This window comes from Jaculus jaculus, chromosome 17, assembly GCF_020740685.1.
Source record: "Jaculus jaculus isolate mJacJac1 chromosome 17, mJacJac1.mat.Y.cur, whole genome shotgun sequence".
NCBI lineage: Eukaryota > Metazoa > Chordata > Mammalia > Rodentia > Dipodidae > Jaculus > Jaculus jaculus.
In genome coordinates, this window is record NC_059118.1 from 54747966 (window position 1) to 54762245 (window position 14280).

At 49.2% G+C, this 14280-nt stretch overlaps 2 protein-coding genes across 7 annotated transcripts in view; one reads left to right on the forward strand and one right to left on the reverse strand.

Annotated features, from left to right (window-relative positions):
- Positions 1 to 8161, forward strand: part of Dtnbp1 (dystrobrevin binding protein 1) — a 164733-nt gene extending 156572 nt beyond the window's left edge. For both annotated transcript variants that reach the window (XM_045136485.1, XM_045136486.1), the window contains exons 8-10: positions 2632 to 2787; positions 6738 to 6881; positions 7777 to 8161. In XM_045136485.1, coding sequence (XP_044992420.1) covers positions 2632 to 2787; positions 6738 to 6881; positions 7777 to 8024 — 548 coding nt within the window. In that variant the 3' untranslated portion in view covers positions 8025 to 8161. The remainder of the gene's footprint in view (positions 1 to 2631; positions 2788 to 6737; positions 6882 to 7776) is intronic.
- Positions 8162 to 8736: 575 nt separating this feature from the next.
- Positions 8737 to 14280, reverse strand: part of Jarid2 (jumonji and AT-rich interaction domain containing 2) — a 289580-nt gene continuing 284036 nt past the window's right edge. For all 5 annotated transcript variants that reach the window (XM_045136482.1, XM_004667940.2, XM_045136481.1 and 2 more), the window contains 2 exons: positions 13274 to 13381; positions 8737 to 10673 (listed from right to left, as the gene is read on the reverse strand). In XM_045136482.1, coding sequence (XP_044992417.1) covers positions 10491 to 10673; positions 13274 to 13381 — 291 coding nt within the window. In that variant the 3' untranslated portion in view covers positions 8737 to 10490. The remainder of the gene's footprint in view (positions 10674 to 13273; positions 13382 to 14280) is intronic.

Below are 14280 nucleotides of genomic sequence, written 5' to 3' on the forward strand. Positions count from 1 at the left end.
TCTGCCACCTCTTCTCATACCCTCCCAGAGCCACTGGAGGGTGTGATTTTAGTTAGTGCTGAATACTCAACTGTCACTCATTAGCCCTTGGATGAGTCCTGGGTCTCCGCAGCAGTCCCCGCCACCTGGAAAGGGAAGTTGCTCTGAACAAAAGTCAGAGCAGCACTAATATGTGGGCATAAACATAAGTATTTAGGGGACCAATTTGGTGGGCCAAGAAACAGTAGTGGCTTCCCTCCTAAGGCTTACCACTTTCCCAGCCCGAGGCTTTTGACTAGGTTTTCAGTATCAGGCACGAATTCCTTCTCCCCCATGGAGCAGCTCTCAAATCATATTTCAGGGTTTTCTTTCCTTCCCCTTCCCCTTCCCCTTCCCCTTCCCCTTCCCCTTCCCCTTCCCCTTCCCCTTCCCCTTCCCCTTCCCCTTCCCCTTCCCCTTCCCCTTCCTCTTTTCTTTTCTTTTCTTTTCTTTTCTTTTCTTTTTTCTTTTCTTTTCTTTTCTTTTCTTTTCTTTTCTTTTCTTTTCTGTAGAGTCTCACTCTAGCTAATCTGGAATTCATTATGTAGACCGAGGCTAGCCTCAAACTCACAGCCATCCTCCTACCACGGCCTCCCAAGTGCTGCATTTAAAGGCTTATAGTACCACCATGCCTGGCTGCTGTTGTTATTTTTGAGATAGGGTCTCATGTAGCCTAGGCTGGCCTTGGATTCCTAATTCTTTTGTTACAGGAATGTGCTTCCTTCTTGACGGTCTATTCCTGACATCATGTTGCTCATTCATGTTTGCTGCCAGCTGTTGTCCAGCCTGATGTTGCTGGTGATTCACATGTGTCAGCACACTGAATCCTGACACCCATCTTATGAAATGAGTCCCTTGATGTCACTTGTGTAGGAGGAAAAAGCAGCTCTGAGTAGCCTGGTGAGGTGGTGCACACCTTTAGTCCCAGTACTTTGGAGGCAGAGGTAGTTCAAAGCCAGCCTGGGAGTTCCAAGTCAGCCTGGGCTATCTCAGGAAGGAAAAAAAAAAAAAAGAAAAAAGTGCTCAGAGCAGTCAAGCTAGTTATGGAAAACAATCAGTTCCTACTTTGGGCTCATCCAAACCGGCAACAGAGATGGCCTGTGTCCGATCCTCCTGAGCCTCTCTTATCCAGAAAGCATCCTTTGAGACCCGCAGCAGGTCCGGTCCACCCTTCTATGAGTCAGCCATGCTGACACCCTTCACAGTCTCAAAGGTCATGCAAAACACGGAGCCACCACCCTATGTCTGGTGCAGGAGGTTCACGATCTAAAGGGAAGTCTGGATACCCCTGAGCCCCTTAAGGGAGAATGGGTGACTGGCCAAGTATTGTTCCTGAGGCTGTTGGTTCATCTAGGCCACAGACTGCTCAGCAGCTAGTACGTGGGGTCTGGCTTGAATACTGACTCCTGTCGTGGTCCTTACTGCTGGTGGGTGACCGCGCCTAACCTGTAGGGCCACTGCTTAACAGTCTTGAGAGGAAGCTCCGTGATGGCAGGGAAAGCAGGTAGAGAAGAGGCTGGACATGGCCTCTGCCACATGAAGTGGGTAACAGCAGCAGGAGGGTGAGCAAGGGGGCACTGGCTCTAACAACCCTAACCCTGCTTCCAGCAACGTACGTCCTCTAGGAAGGCGCCACTTCCAAACTTGCCACCACCTGGAATCAAGCATTCAGAATACATGTGTTTGGGGGGACATCTGATTGATTCAAACTACCACACCTTCCTTGCTTCCTGTAATCATCTGCTTTGAGAAGGGATTTCATCTAGCTCAGGCTTGCCTTGAATTTGATACATAGCTAAGGATGACCTTGAACTTGTAATTGAATGGAGTACTGGGATTACTGGTGTTCTGGGGATCCAACACAGGGCTTCATACATGCTTGGAAAGTACTTTACCAACAGAGCTATATCCCCAGTCCTTATGGCAATATTGAATTAATATTTCTATGTATTTTTTTCAGATATAAAAGATAACTGCCTTACTAGCCAGGTTCTATGTCTGAGTGCCTAATAAACAGCAGAACCAAGTCTACACACTTGCTGTTCCCCCTCCCCCAGAATGATCTCAAACTCATAGTGATCCTCCTACCTCTGCCTCTCGTGTGCTGGGATTAAAGGTGTGCACCACCATGCCCAGATTGACCCTTGCTTTAAAAAAAAGAAAGTATTAGCCAGGCATGGTGGCGCATGCTTTAATCCCAGCACTTGGGACACTGAGGTAGGAGGATCGCTGTGAGTTCAAGGCCTGCCTAGGACTATATAGTGAATTCCAGGTCAGCCTGGACCAGAGTGAGACCCTACCTCAGAATACAAAACAAAACAAAAAACCCCAAAAAACAGTGAGCATAGAACTGTGGAGACATCAGGACAGAGCTAAAAGCTCAACTTAAATTAGTGGAGAATCGCACTGAGGGGCTCCAGGCCACTGCAGGAAGAGCAGGTGGGGTGAATAGGAAGACCCAAGGCAGAGGGACAGCACATGTGAAGAGGGTGCAGAGTATCACAGCATCAGTGACAGCCTGCCAAAGCCTGTGACACCTCATCGGGAGGACGTATTTCCCACTTTCCATCCAGTCTCTTTGTGACCCCTAACCCTACCACTCTGCTCCCTCAGCTGAACTAGATGCGGAACACACACAGAAGGTTCTGGAAATGGAACACACCCAGCAGCTGAAGCTGAAGGAGCGGCAGAAGTTCTTCGAGGAAGCCTTCCAGCAAGACATGGAACAGTACCTGTCCACAGGCTACCTGCAGCTCACGGAGCGGCGCGGTGAGCCCATAGCTGCAGGCTTGTGGGGACGGCGCGAGCCGCTCTGCCTGCCTGGGGAGGATGACGCGGTCCTTGCAGGGCTCCTGTTGCCCCAAAACCAAAGTGTGTGCAACAGGCCCTGCCCAGTGTCGTAGTTAGCCTCACATTGCTGGACAAATACCAAAAGCAGTTTATGGGTAGAGAGGGTTTATTTCAGGCTCAGGAGTCCAGGGGAAGTTCACTATGGCAGAAGCAGCTGGCTTCACCTCCACAGATCCAAGCCGAGACCCCATCAGTCAGCCCACAAAACTATCAGAGCTCCAATGCTCTTTTTTTTCTCTTTAATTTTTTTTTAAAATTTTTATTTATTTATGTTATTTATTTGAGAGAGAAAGAGGCAGAGAGAGAGAAAGAGGGAGGGACAGGGAGAGAATGAGCACACTAGGGCCTTCAGTCTCTGCAGACGAACTCCAGACACATGAACCACCTTGTGCATCTGGCTTACATGGGTCCTGGGGAATCGAACCTAGGTCCTTTGGGTTTGTAGGCAAGTGCCTTAATTGCTAAGCCATCTTTCCAGCCCTAATGTTTTTATTATTTATTTATTTATGAGGTAGAAAGAAGCAGATAGAATAGGTTCACCAGGGCCTCCAGCAGTGTGAATGAGCTCGACACATGGGTCACCCAATGCATCTGGCTTATGTGAGTTCTGGGGAATCGAACCTGGATCCTTAGGCTTTGCAGGCAAGTGCCTTAGCCACTAAGCCACCTCTCTAGCCTTTTTCTGTCTTAAAGAGAAGAGAATGGGCACACTAGAGCCTCCAGCCACTACAAATGAACTCCAGATGTATGTACCACTATTACATCTGTTTTTACATGGGTACAGGGGAATTGAACTCAGGTCATTAAGCCTTACAGGCAAGTGCTTTAACCTCGGTGCCATCTCACTAGCCCCCAACTGCTCTTTTCACACCTAGTAGGCCTAGACTCAGATCAGCCTCCAGTGACATAGCTCTTTCCCAGTAGGACTCCACCCATTTGGAGACTCAAATTATAAGCTCAATTCTTTTTTTTTTTTTGCGGGGGGGGGGGGGTGGCCTGCAGTTTCAAGGTTTCTTACTCTAGCACAGGCTGACCAGGAATTCCTTAGTGTTAGAATGACCTCAAACTCATAGTGATCCTCCTGTCTCAGCCTCCTGAGTGCTGAGATTCAGGGTATGTGCCACCACGCCCAGCTCAGCTCTTTTAAAAAAAATTAAAAACAATATATACATACACACACGTGTGTGTGTGTGTGTGTACACACAATATATACGCAAAGAGAGAGAATATGAATGAATATGGACGCAGCAGGGCCTCTAGCCACTGCAAACAAACTCCAGACACAGTTGCCACCTTGTGCATGTGGCTTTACACGGGTCCTGGGGAACCCAACCTAGGTGGTTATGCTTTGCAGGCAAGCACCTTAACAAGCTCAGTTCCTAATGAACACCTGAGAGTTTACAGGCAGCACACTCACATTCAGACTACCACATCTGACTTGCCCATTTTGCCTTTGAGGATCAAAAATAACAACTTTGTAAAATTAGAAATAAAATTATGCCCACACGAAACTTGGAAGAATATTTTGTTTGGTTTCTCAGGAATGACCCATTGCATCACACATGCTAAAAAGTATTCTACCACTGAACTACACTTTAAGCCAGAAAAGTGAAAAAACTAATTTCCCATAATTCTAATGTGATTTTTTTTTAGACTTTTATGTAATTGGCATCAAACTATTATGTGTCTGTCACTGACTTTTCCTACCTAATACTATCTTGAGCTCTTTTACCCCATTAAAAAATCTTTGCGGGGCTAGATAAGCAGTTTTAGTGGTAGAGTTTAACTGTGAATGGGGCCCCCAACCCTTCGTTCAGTCCTGGTAGTTGAAAAATGTACTGAGAGGATGTGACAGGGCGATCTGTATTGTCAGAACGCCCCGAGTAGAAGCCGTCCCTCGCTACCTGTGGGGACTCCGGCCCGACCCACAGGATGCTGGCGCGCTGCGTGGAACGCAGTCTGCGGCTCCTCGGCGCTTCAGTCCTCATGTGCGAGGTGGTCAGTGTGCTGCCCAGAGGACCAGAAAGCAGTCTGTACCTCTTCTTCCAGTCAGTCCTGTTGTCAGGGGCAGTGCGTGGGGACCCCTGTGGGTATCACATCCAACATGCTATGAAAGCAGCTGACATCTGATGTGCTCAGGGTTGAGTCCACCCTGTGCAAGCTTGATCTCAACTGGCTCAGGATGACAATACTTTCAGATCTGCAAGCTTGGCTCCGTACCAAAAAATACACTGTATGGTTCCATGCCTGCTTTAGTGACCTTCAGGGACAATGTGTCTAAATAATCAAGCTCCCACATTCTCTAAATGTCACAGAGCCTCATGCTGAGTCAGCGCTGGGCCACCCTGCCCTGTTGTCCTTCTTGCGCAGTTATCCCCAACTTTACAAATGTTTGGCTTGCCGGGCAAGGTGGCGCACACCTTTAAATCCAGCACTTGAGAGGCAGAGGTAGGAGGATTGCCATGAGTTCAAAGCCGTCCTGAGACTACTGAGTGAATTACAGGTCAGCCTGGGCTAGAATAAGACTCTACCTCAAAAATGATTTTTTCCCCCTAAACATGGGTCCCCACTGTAGGGGAGCTTGTTCAATCTTTCATTTTCACTGAGCTGACCCTCTGCTGCTCTGACAGCTTGCTTGCTTTGGTCCCAGCTCTAATTTCTTTACCCTCTGCACCCACCTGAAAGACACAGTATCAGAGTTGCTGGTGCCTCTCTCGTTGTGACTTCTAGGTTGGGTTGGGATCACTTTTAAGTTTTTCTTAAAATATTTTTATGTTATATATCTATTTATGAGAGAGAGAGAGAATGAGAACACCAGGGCTACCAGCCACTACAGACCACCTCTGGATGCATGTGCTACCTTGTGCATCTGGCTTATATGGATCCTGGGGAATCAAACCTGGGTCCTTAGGCTTCGCAGGCAAGTGCCTTAACTACTAAATCATCTCTCCAGCCCACTTTTAAGTTTTCGTCAGTGTGAAGCCCAAAGTTCAGGGAACATCCTTCGAGAAACCATTTGCATTGCCTCTGCCTCCCTGCTGGGGTGGATGACTTCATTGGCTGGTAGTGGAAATGTGTGCTCCATCCCTGCGAGGCATCAGCCATCAGCACTGAGGCAAGGTCACCCATCTCTGTTCCTGGCAGTCTGCTATCAATGCAGGGTGCTCTTGGTCCCAACTCTAAACCTGCAGACACCGAAACCCATCTGCCTTAAGAGCAAAGGCTAAACAATCAGGATTGAGAGATGCTGGCAGTGGAATGGTACATTCTATTTACCTAGCCAAAGTGCTGTCAAGAGTCCTGCTCCAAACACCACCTATAAGCACAGTATATTAAGTGCTGTGGAGGTGATCAAAGGTAATGTAACAGAAGGTGATTTAGGGGCTGGAGAGATGGCTTAGTGGTTAAGGTGCTTGCTTGTAAAGCCTGACAGCCTGGGTTCAGCTCCTCAGTGCCAGATTCACAAGGTGGCATGTGCATCTGGAGTTGATTTGTAGCTGCAAGAGGTCCACATGTGCCCATTCTTCCCTTTCTCTGCTTGCAAATCAAAGCATTTTATTAGTAGTAGTAGTATTTGGTAGGGTCCAGGCTGACCTGGAATTCACTATGTAGTCTCAGGGTGGTCTCAAACTCATAGCAATCCTCCTACTTCTGCCTCCCAAGTGCTGGGATTAAAGGCCTGTACCACCATGTCCAGCTGCAAACAAAAATATTTTTAAAGAAAGATGACAGGGCAGATGGACAGATTTAAATTGGAGTGTCATCTGGTAGTATCAGGAAACATGAAAAAATGCAATGTAATTAACCTACTACCGGAGAAATTCACCTTGAATTATGAAAGGTCAAAGTATACTTCCTTGTCTCCTCAGAGCCCATGGGCAGCATGTCATCCATGGAGGTGAATGTGGACGTGCTGGAGCAGATGGACCTGATGGACATCTCTGACCAGGAAGCCCTTGATGTCTTCTTGAACTCGGGCACAGAGGACAATGCTGTGCTGTCCCCTGGTTTAGGTAGGGAGTTGAAAATCTTCGGCTTACTGACATTTCCCCCAAATGACCACACAAGGCATTTGTCTCTAATCCCAGTTCCCTGATGGCCCATCTTTCCACACACCTGTCTGGCCTCACAGAAAGTAAAGCACATGAAACATGGGCTTCTGAGCCCTGCATTTTCTCATGCTTAGAAATGCCCTGCCCCATTGGTTTCAGTGGGTTGGTCATCTTAGTTTGTATTTTACGATCTCTTAGATATGGACTAAAATTCACTTTTGGCGGTCATTTCAAAGACTGGAATGGGTGTGGGATGCTCTCCTGTGTGGCTTATGTACTCTGTTTTGCCCCTTCATTCATGTGAGGGAATCTACTGTGAGCATTCTCACTTCATGTCTTCCCTGATTGTGTCATGTTTATGATCAGCAAGCACTTGGTGTGGCCCCTTCTGTATGTACCCCACTTCAGCGTCAGCTTGTTGGCATGGTCCATGTGTGGGAGGGAAAGGAAGAGCTGAGGTCTGCAGGCCCACCAGTATCTGGTGCCCAGTCCTCACTCCACATTCCCACAGGGAAGTCCTTGGGTGGGAATGCTGGCAGGGGCAATCCCAAGACTCTGTCAACAGTCAGTGTTTAGGAATTCCTTCAAGGATCTAGAATGATTTAGAGTCTTCAAGTTCCCTGGGCTGTTTCAGTATTTGCCTTTAGCACCTGCTTCATTAGTTCATTGTGTCACCAGGCTAAGTAAGGAACAGCGTGACTAGCCAGTACCTTGGCCTCTTGTAATGGCTCCTGCAGGGAGGGGCAGACAAGCTGTCGAACAACCAACATGCAGCACTTTATTCTAGTGGCAGCAGACAGTTCCCCTCAGTGCCAACTACTGAAATGACACATTTCCCCCCTACTTTCTTTCACAGAGCCTGAATCCGACCCTTGTCAGAATGACATTACTCTTCCAGTTCCAAATCCTACAGAATTAGCACCTCAGTCGCCGGCCTCACCTTCTTTCTGCACTGATGTGGCCACCGGTAATGGGGGAGACTGTCCCCTCGTCCAGTCTGATGAGGAAGAGGTCCAGGTGGACACTGCCTTGGCCACTTTACATGCCGACAGAAAGGCCACACCAGATGTCAGTGATGACAGTGACTCGACTCAGGACATTTAAGTGAAGTGTCAGCGGTCTGGACAGTCCAGCTGCAGGGCCAGGCTGTTTGAGTCTTGACTCAACCCAGTTGCCAGTGGCGTTTGAGAAGCTGAGAGAAGGGCTAACAATAAAATTTTGAGGACTAGACACTGAACTGAGTAATGAGTACATGGCCAGTTTGTTTTGAAAGGCTTTTTGCCTACACAGATCCTTACAGCTCATATGACCAGGACATGCAGGTACTAAGGGTCTTGGGGCCGGGGGGTGGGGGACACAGGGCCTGAGCCAGGCAATGTGGGCTCCACAGCAGCTCGATCTTGAATGAAATAGTGACTTCCTTGCTAAATCTATCACACGTCACTGCATGTGATCACATTGAGAACTGACAGGACACAATGAGATCAGGTTTTCATCTGATCGTTACAAATGTATTAGCATAACCACCACCAGGCCAACCCCGGCTTTAGTACTTGAACACACGAAGATCCCAGAGAAACAGACGAGCTAAAACAAGTTGCTGGCTCCCTCAGGGAAGACTCCAAGGACACCTGCTCCTGTCCCTAGTGGGCCACAGCTTGAGGGCAGGAAAGGGCGGGTGCGGCCCAGCACCACTAGGGATGGACGTCTGAGCCAGCAATGCGAGCTCCACTGCTGGGCCAAGAGTGCAGCCTCTGCCCACTGACCAGCGAAGCAAAGCCCATTTCCCCTCATCTTCCACAAGACAGACAAAATGTCCAAAAAACTTTGTTTTTATTAAACCTTGTAGTACAAACCTGAAAAGTAAACAAAAAACTGGCAATAAACCACATGAAGTCTCCCAAACGAGGGAGGGTGCAGAGCAGCGCTAATAAATTAATGTCAAACTGTAAGCCATAGGCGGAAGTTTACTGTCAAAGAGGGAAAGTACACAGCAAAGCCATGAAAACGGGACAACCACATTGGAAAACACGTGACTCTGCTATGTAACTGTTAAATACTCCAGAACAGTTCAGTCTTCTGTAACAACAACCAACAAAGTGGATCCTGGGAGTTCCTGGCAGTTACCACTGGCAAGCTCAGTGCAATATGGGTAGCTAGGGGACTGATGATCCAATTATGAAACAAAGAACAGCTTGTGAAAACAGTTTCCCTTTTTTATTCCACACATACTGTACACACAACCGGAGAAGGGCAACAGCTACTCCATTATCATGTTTGTTGTTGTTCAGTGATGTAAGCAGCACTTATAATGTTACAAGAAAAACCCTGTAAGCATCCAATCCAACCGATGAAGAAACTGAAGTGTAAGGCTTTTCTTCATCTTGTCTTCTCACCCCGCCCCTCCCCCCACCAAGAAAAGGCTCAAGTATTTAAAACAATTTACAGGCATATGTACAAAAGGGATGGGATTCTCTTTTTTTCTTTTTTTTTTTCCTTTTTTGTTAAAACATGAAGAGAAAAAATAGACAAAATGAGCGCAAATGCATTTTCACATTCAAAAGAACTGTAGACCTATGGCTCTAATGTGCCCACAAACAAGACATTTAGATGAAGGTTAACGCTGACCTGTGAAGGTGAAGGACAAGTGAGACGAGATGGAATGTTGGAGATTGCACGTCGATGACACAGAAGCGCTGCGGCTTCCATCACTGTTTCCTTTTTTTCTTAGTTTTTTCCCTTAAGGATGCTATTGAAGGGTGGGTTGTTTTTGTTTTGATAAAGTAGCCAACAGCACCAAAAAAATAACAGAATGGATTTCCTAATGAAATCAGGCACAGGTCTCCCTCAGCGACCCTGCAAGGCAGGCAGTCTCGGTCTTCATCCTCTCTCTTCCTCAGACGGATGCATAGTGATGTGCTGGTAACGAGAACCTCGTCACTCCAACCTCCACATTTTGCCTGTGGTTAAGAAACAACGTCCACCTCTAGCTGCCTTAACGCCAAACAAACAAAATGGGCTCTCCAGTTTCCAAGTTACAAACTCATCTCGCACATGACAGAAGAAAAGACAGCAAAGTAAAGCCATTTCTTTTCAAGTTTTCGTGTGTGTGTGTGTGTGTGTGTGTGTGTGTGTGTGTGTCCTATCCCTTTTCCAATCTAGAAAAATCTGCTCACATGACTGATGGTTTTAAAATTTGTTCTCCAAACTTCACCCTCTTCAAAAATGGGTTAAAAAGCCTTTTTCCCCAACAGTTACAAAAAAAAAAAAAATAAATCAAAACAAAAAAGCTTTCATCAGCCACAGGGGCGATACAAATTAATACAGCCCCTCCAGGGTTGTAAAGCAGTGAGTATACGGCAGTTTCCAAACTCTGACTGCGGTATCTAGGAATTCTAAGTACAAAAATCCTCAACAGTTTAATGCTAAAACAAAATTAGTTCTCTAAAACCAGAAGAAAGTCTTCTTTAGAGCTAGTGCAAAGACAGCCTGTATCCTACAGCAAGTACTCCAAACTAGAATATAATAATTACAAAAAATATATAGAAATCCACCATGGTGTTGGCATCTTCATGATGAGCTCGAAGCACTTTTGGATGACCCGGAGGATGACAGCCGAGATGGCGGCACGTCCACAGTCGCTCTCTTGCGGGGCCCTCTTTTTGGTGTGGGTTTACTAAGACAGTTCTCAATGCTGCCGTTTTTGCCGGACACTTTGCCGCAAATCTGGTTGACCAAACTGATGATCTGCTCCTGGAAAGAACAAAGTGAGTTAATGCAGCCATGTCAAGGGCCGGGGACCATCACCAAACCATGTCAGCACAAGACACTAACAGACTTCTACAGAGACCAGAGTGATTCCCAGATTCCGTGGGCCTTGAGAATGGATGTGATGGTGCCTGAGAAAGAACACCTAGCAGGGAGTGGGGTATACGCCTTTAATCCCAGCACTCGGGAGGCAGAGGAATAAGGACCCCGGTGAGTTTGAGGCCACCTGAACCTACACAGTGACTTCCAGGTCAGCCTGGGCTAGAGTGAGACCCTGCCTCGAAAAACCAGAAAAAGAAATAATACTTCTAAAGTGTCAGGGGAAAAAAGCCTGCCCCCAGGCTACCAGCCAGGTGCCGGCCACCTCCAGCTCTCTGTTCTTGGGCTGGATGATCTACATGAGAACAAGTCTGTGCATGCCAGGTTTCCCACAGAGGGGGGTCAGATTGGATTGGGGTTACACTTTTATCTGAAGCATATTCCTTTGTGGGGCAACCCGATCCACACACCCAGACAGGTGTGGCTAAGGCTAGGAGCTAGGCACATTGGATCTCTTCCTAGGTCCATGAGCCCTGTGATCACTTTCCGAAAGTCCTGGGTGCAGATGGTAGGCCGCTCAACTACAGAGCCCACATGGAGGCACTTACGGAGCAGACCTGAGCTGCCGACGAGGCCACATCACTGGGTCCACCCCGCTCTAGGAGGTGAATGTTTACCCTCTGCATTGAAGGACAGACATCAAACCAAGCTGTGCCCTAGCACCTCACCGCAGGTATTTGTCAGCACTGAACTGGATGCCCAGCTAGGCCTGGGCCACTATAATCTCCACCCTCTCCAAGCTGAGGTGGGGAAGATCACACGGTAAAGGCCGGCCTGGGACACATGTAAGGAGGCACAGGCGGGCATTAATACCTTTGTTTTTGCAATATGTTTCTTGGAGGAAGGAGGCACTAATGTGTGGCTGAGCCCCAGGACTGCAGGCGAAGGAGGAGAAGGCAGTCCTGTGCACAAAGCCTCAGGTTGCTCCCTCTGAACTCTGACTCTTGCAACCTTTGAAGTGAGAGCAACAAGACCAACTGGAACATGAAGGCCTTTACTGGGGAGAGCTGGCTGGACCAGAGCTTGGTTTGGAAGGTGGAGCCAGTACTGTATATAGAACTAGACCCAGAATCTGAAGACAAAAGCAAAGCCCACAGAGGCCATAGGCCTGGGGCAGCCTAGAGTGCAGCCACTCGACCTGCAGTGGTCAACAAGGACGTGGAGCTACTGTGTGTATGTGGGGGGAGGGGGGCACAGGTGCAGATATGCCCATATGACACAAGGACCCTGATAGATAGAGCCACTTGGGCATCCTCGGTGCAGCCCTGGCATGCCATCCACCAGAAGCCCATGGGGCTCACTGAGATGCTTGGGCTGCCTCCGTTCCTTTCCCTGCCCTACAGCCCACAGGGGACCATGGAATGCTGGCATGTGCAATGCAGGTAAAAGGACTAGTTCATGCTCCCACAGACTGGCCCAGCCTCTCCTAGGGCGGCCATGCACAGTTGGGCTGCGATCCAGCCACCAGTACACAATTTCATTTGGTTTGGTTTGGTTTTTCTAGGTAGGGTTTCACTCTAGTCCGGGCTGAACTGGAATTCACTATGTCGTCCAGGGTGGCCTTGAACTCATGGCGATCCTCCTACCTCTACCTCCCAAGTGCTGGGATTAAAGGCAAGTGCCACCACACCCAGTGTATTTTTGTGTTTTTGACACTCTAGCCCACACTGGCCTGGAATTTGCTCTGTAGCCCATGCTGGACTTGAACCTGTGGCAACCCCCATGACTAAGCCTCCCCAATTGCTAGGATTCCAAGCATGAACCACCATATCTGACATAGCCCCCAACTGTCAGGCAACCTGGTCAGTATGGATGTGGGGACCACCTTCAGCATTAAATTAAGCCCAAACCCATGTACACTGAGGCCCACCAGCCCTGACTGCCCATAGCTGTGCCAGGTCAGGGGTGGGGCAGCCAACATTCCAGCAGGCACAGTCAGGTGAGTATGCTGGGAGAGAGGCCTGAGGGCAGTGCCGTTTTCAAGTGTTCCTGCCAGGTGGACAATGCAGGCTCCTAGAAGGAATGGTCAAGAATGCTGCCAAGCACCCTGCCCTGTGGTGGTCAATTGCAGGGAAAGGGGTTCCAAAGGGTAGTGTAGCCTCTGGACAGCCAGAGTGGAGACACATGTGGCCTTGGTGGCAACCTCCTCTGCCCCGCAGCATGACCCACAGGAGCGTGGATGGGCTCAGGGCAGTGAGCCTGAGACCAGCCTGGAAGGACCCGCCCCCGGGTTAGGAGCAGGGCGGCCCTCCCCTGTGCTCTTGCTCAGGAGGCAGCACGGCAGAGGCGGTGTGGACGGAAGCAAACAGTGGCAGGAGCTTGTACAGGTCAAATGGCTGCAGATTCCGGCCCTGGGCTGGGAGTGGGAGGAACGGAACGCATCCACAGCTCCCAGCTCTTCAGTCCTCACGCTGGGCGCAGCCTCCGTGCCACAGAGCCCGCTGGGGGAGGCGGCGTGCGCGTGGCCCTGCCGGGCCGGGACTGACCTCGTCGTAGCGGTACATCAGCTTCAGGCCGCGGCAGGACTTCTGCTTCTCCACGTGGCGCAGGGCGCACTCCAGGCAGAACACCACGTTCTCGTTCTCCTGTACCACCTGCAGGGGCAGCAGCACAGCTGAGCACATCTGCCCGGGAGGGGAGGGAGGGCAGGGAGGGGCTCCCGTGGCTGGTCCTCAGGGCTCACAGAGCTGCACCGTGTCACAAGGGCCACCCCAGAGGGGAAAAATGTCATAGCACTTGTGTTAGATAGCGGGCTTGAGCCCAGGACCTGTGCATTTCTGGTCAAAATATACGACAGGAGGCGGCAGGGTGGGCGTGGACTCTAGCACACAGAACCGCACTACAGCTCAGAAGGTCCAGCCAGAGACAAAAGCTGGGCCCTGGACCTCACTGGGGGACCTAAACCCACCAAAACACCTAACTCGAGAGCCCCTGAAGACCTTGGGTCCTGCTGCCTGAGGCCACATGGTGAGCACAGAGCCCAATGGATTAGTGCCCATCTCCTGCCCAGACCTCAAATCCTATGTAACTATGTGACAACATAAAAATGAAACCAGGCTCAGGAGACTGAAGGAGAAGGATCACTGTAAGCTTGAGGCCAGCCTGGGCTACAGAACGAGTTCCAGGACACTCTGGGCTAGCGTGAGAACCTGCCTTAAAAAACTAAGGAAAGGGCTGGAGAGATGGCTTAGAGGTTAAGCGCTTGCCTATGAAGGCTAAGGACCATGGTTTGAGGCTCGATTCCCCAGGACCCACGTTATCCATATGCACAAGGGGGCACACACATCTGGAGTTCCTTTGCAATGGCTGGAGGCCCTGGCACGCCCATTCTCGATCTGTCACTCTCAAAAAAAAAAAAAAAAAAAAAACACTAAGGAAAAAGCCAGGCATGGTGGCACACACCTTTAATCCCAGCACTTGGGGGGTGATGCCCCCCTCAAAAAAAAAAAAAAAGAAAAGCATGTCCTGGGGCTGGAGAGATGGGCTAGTGTTT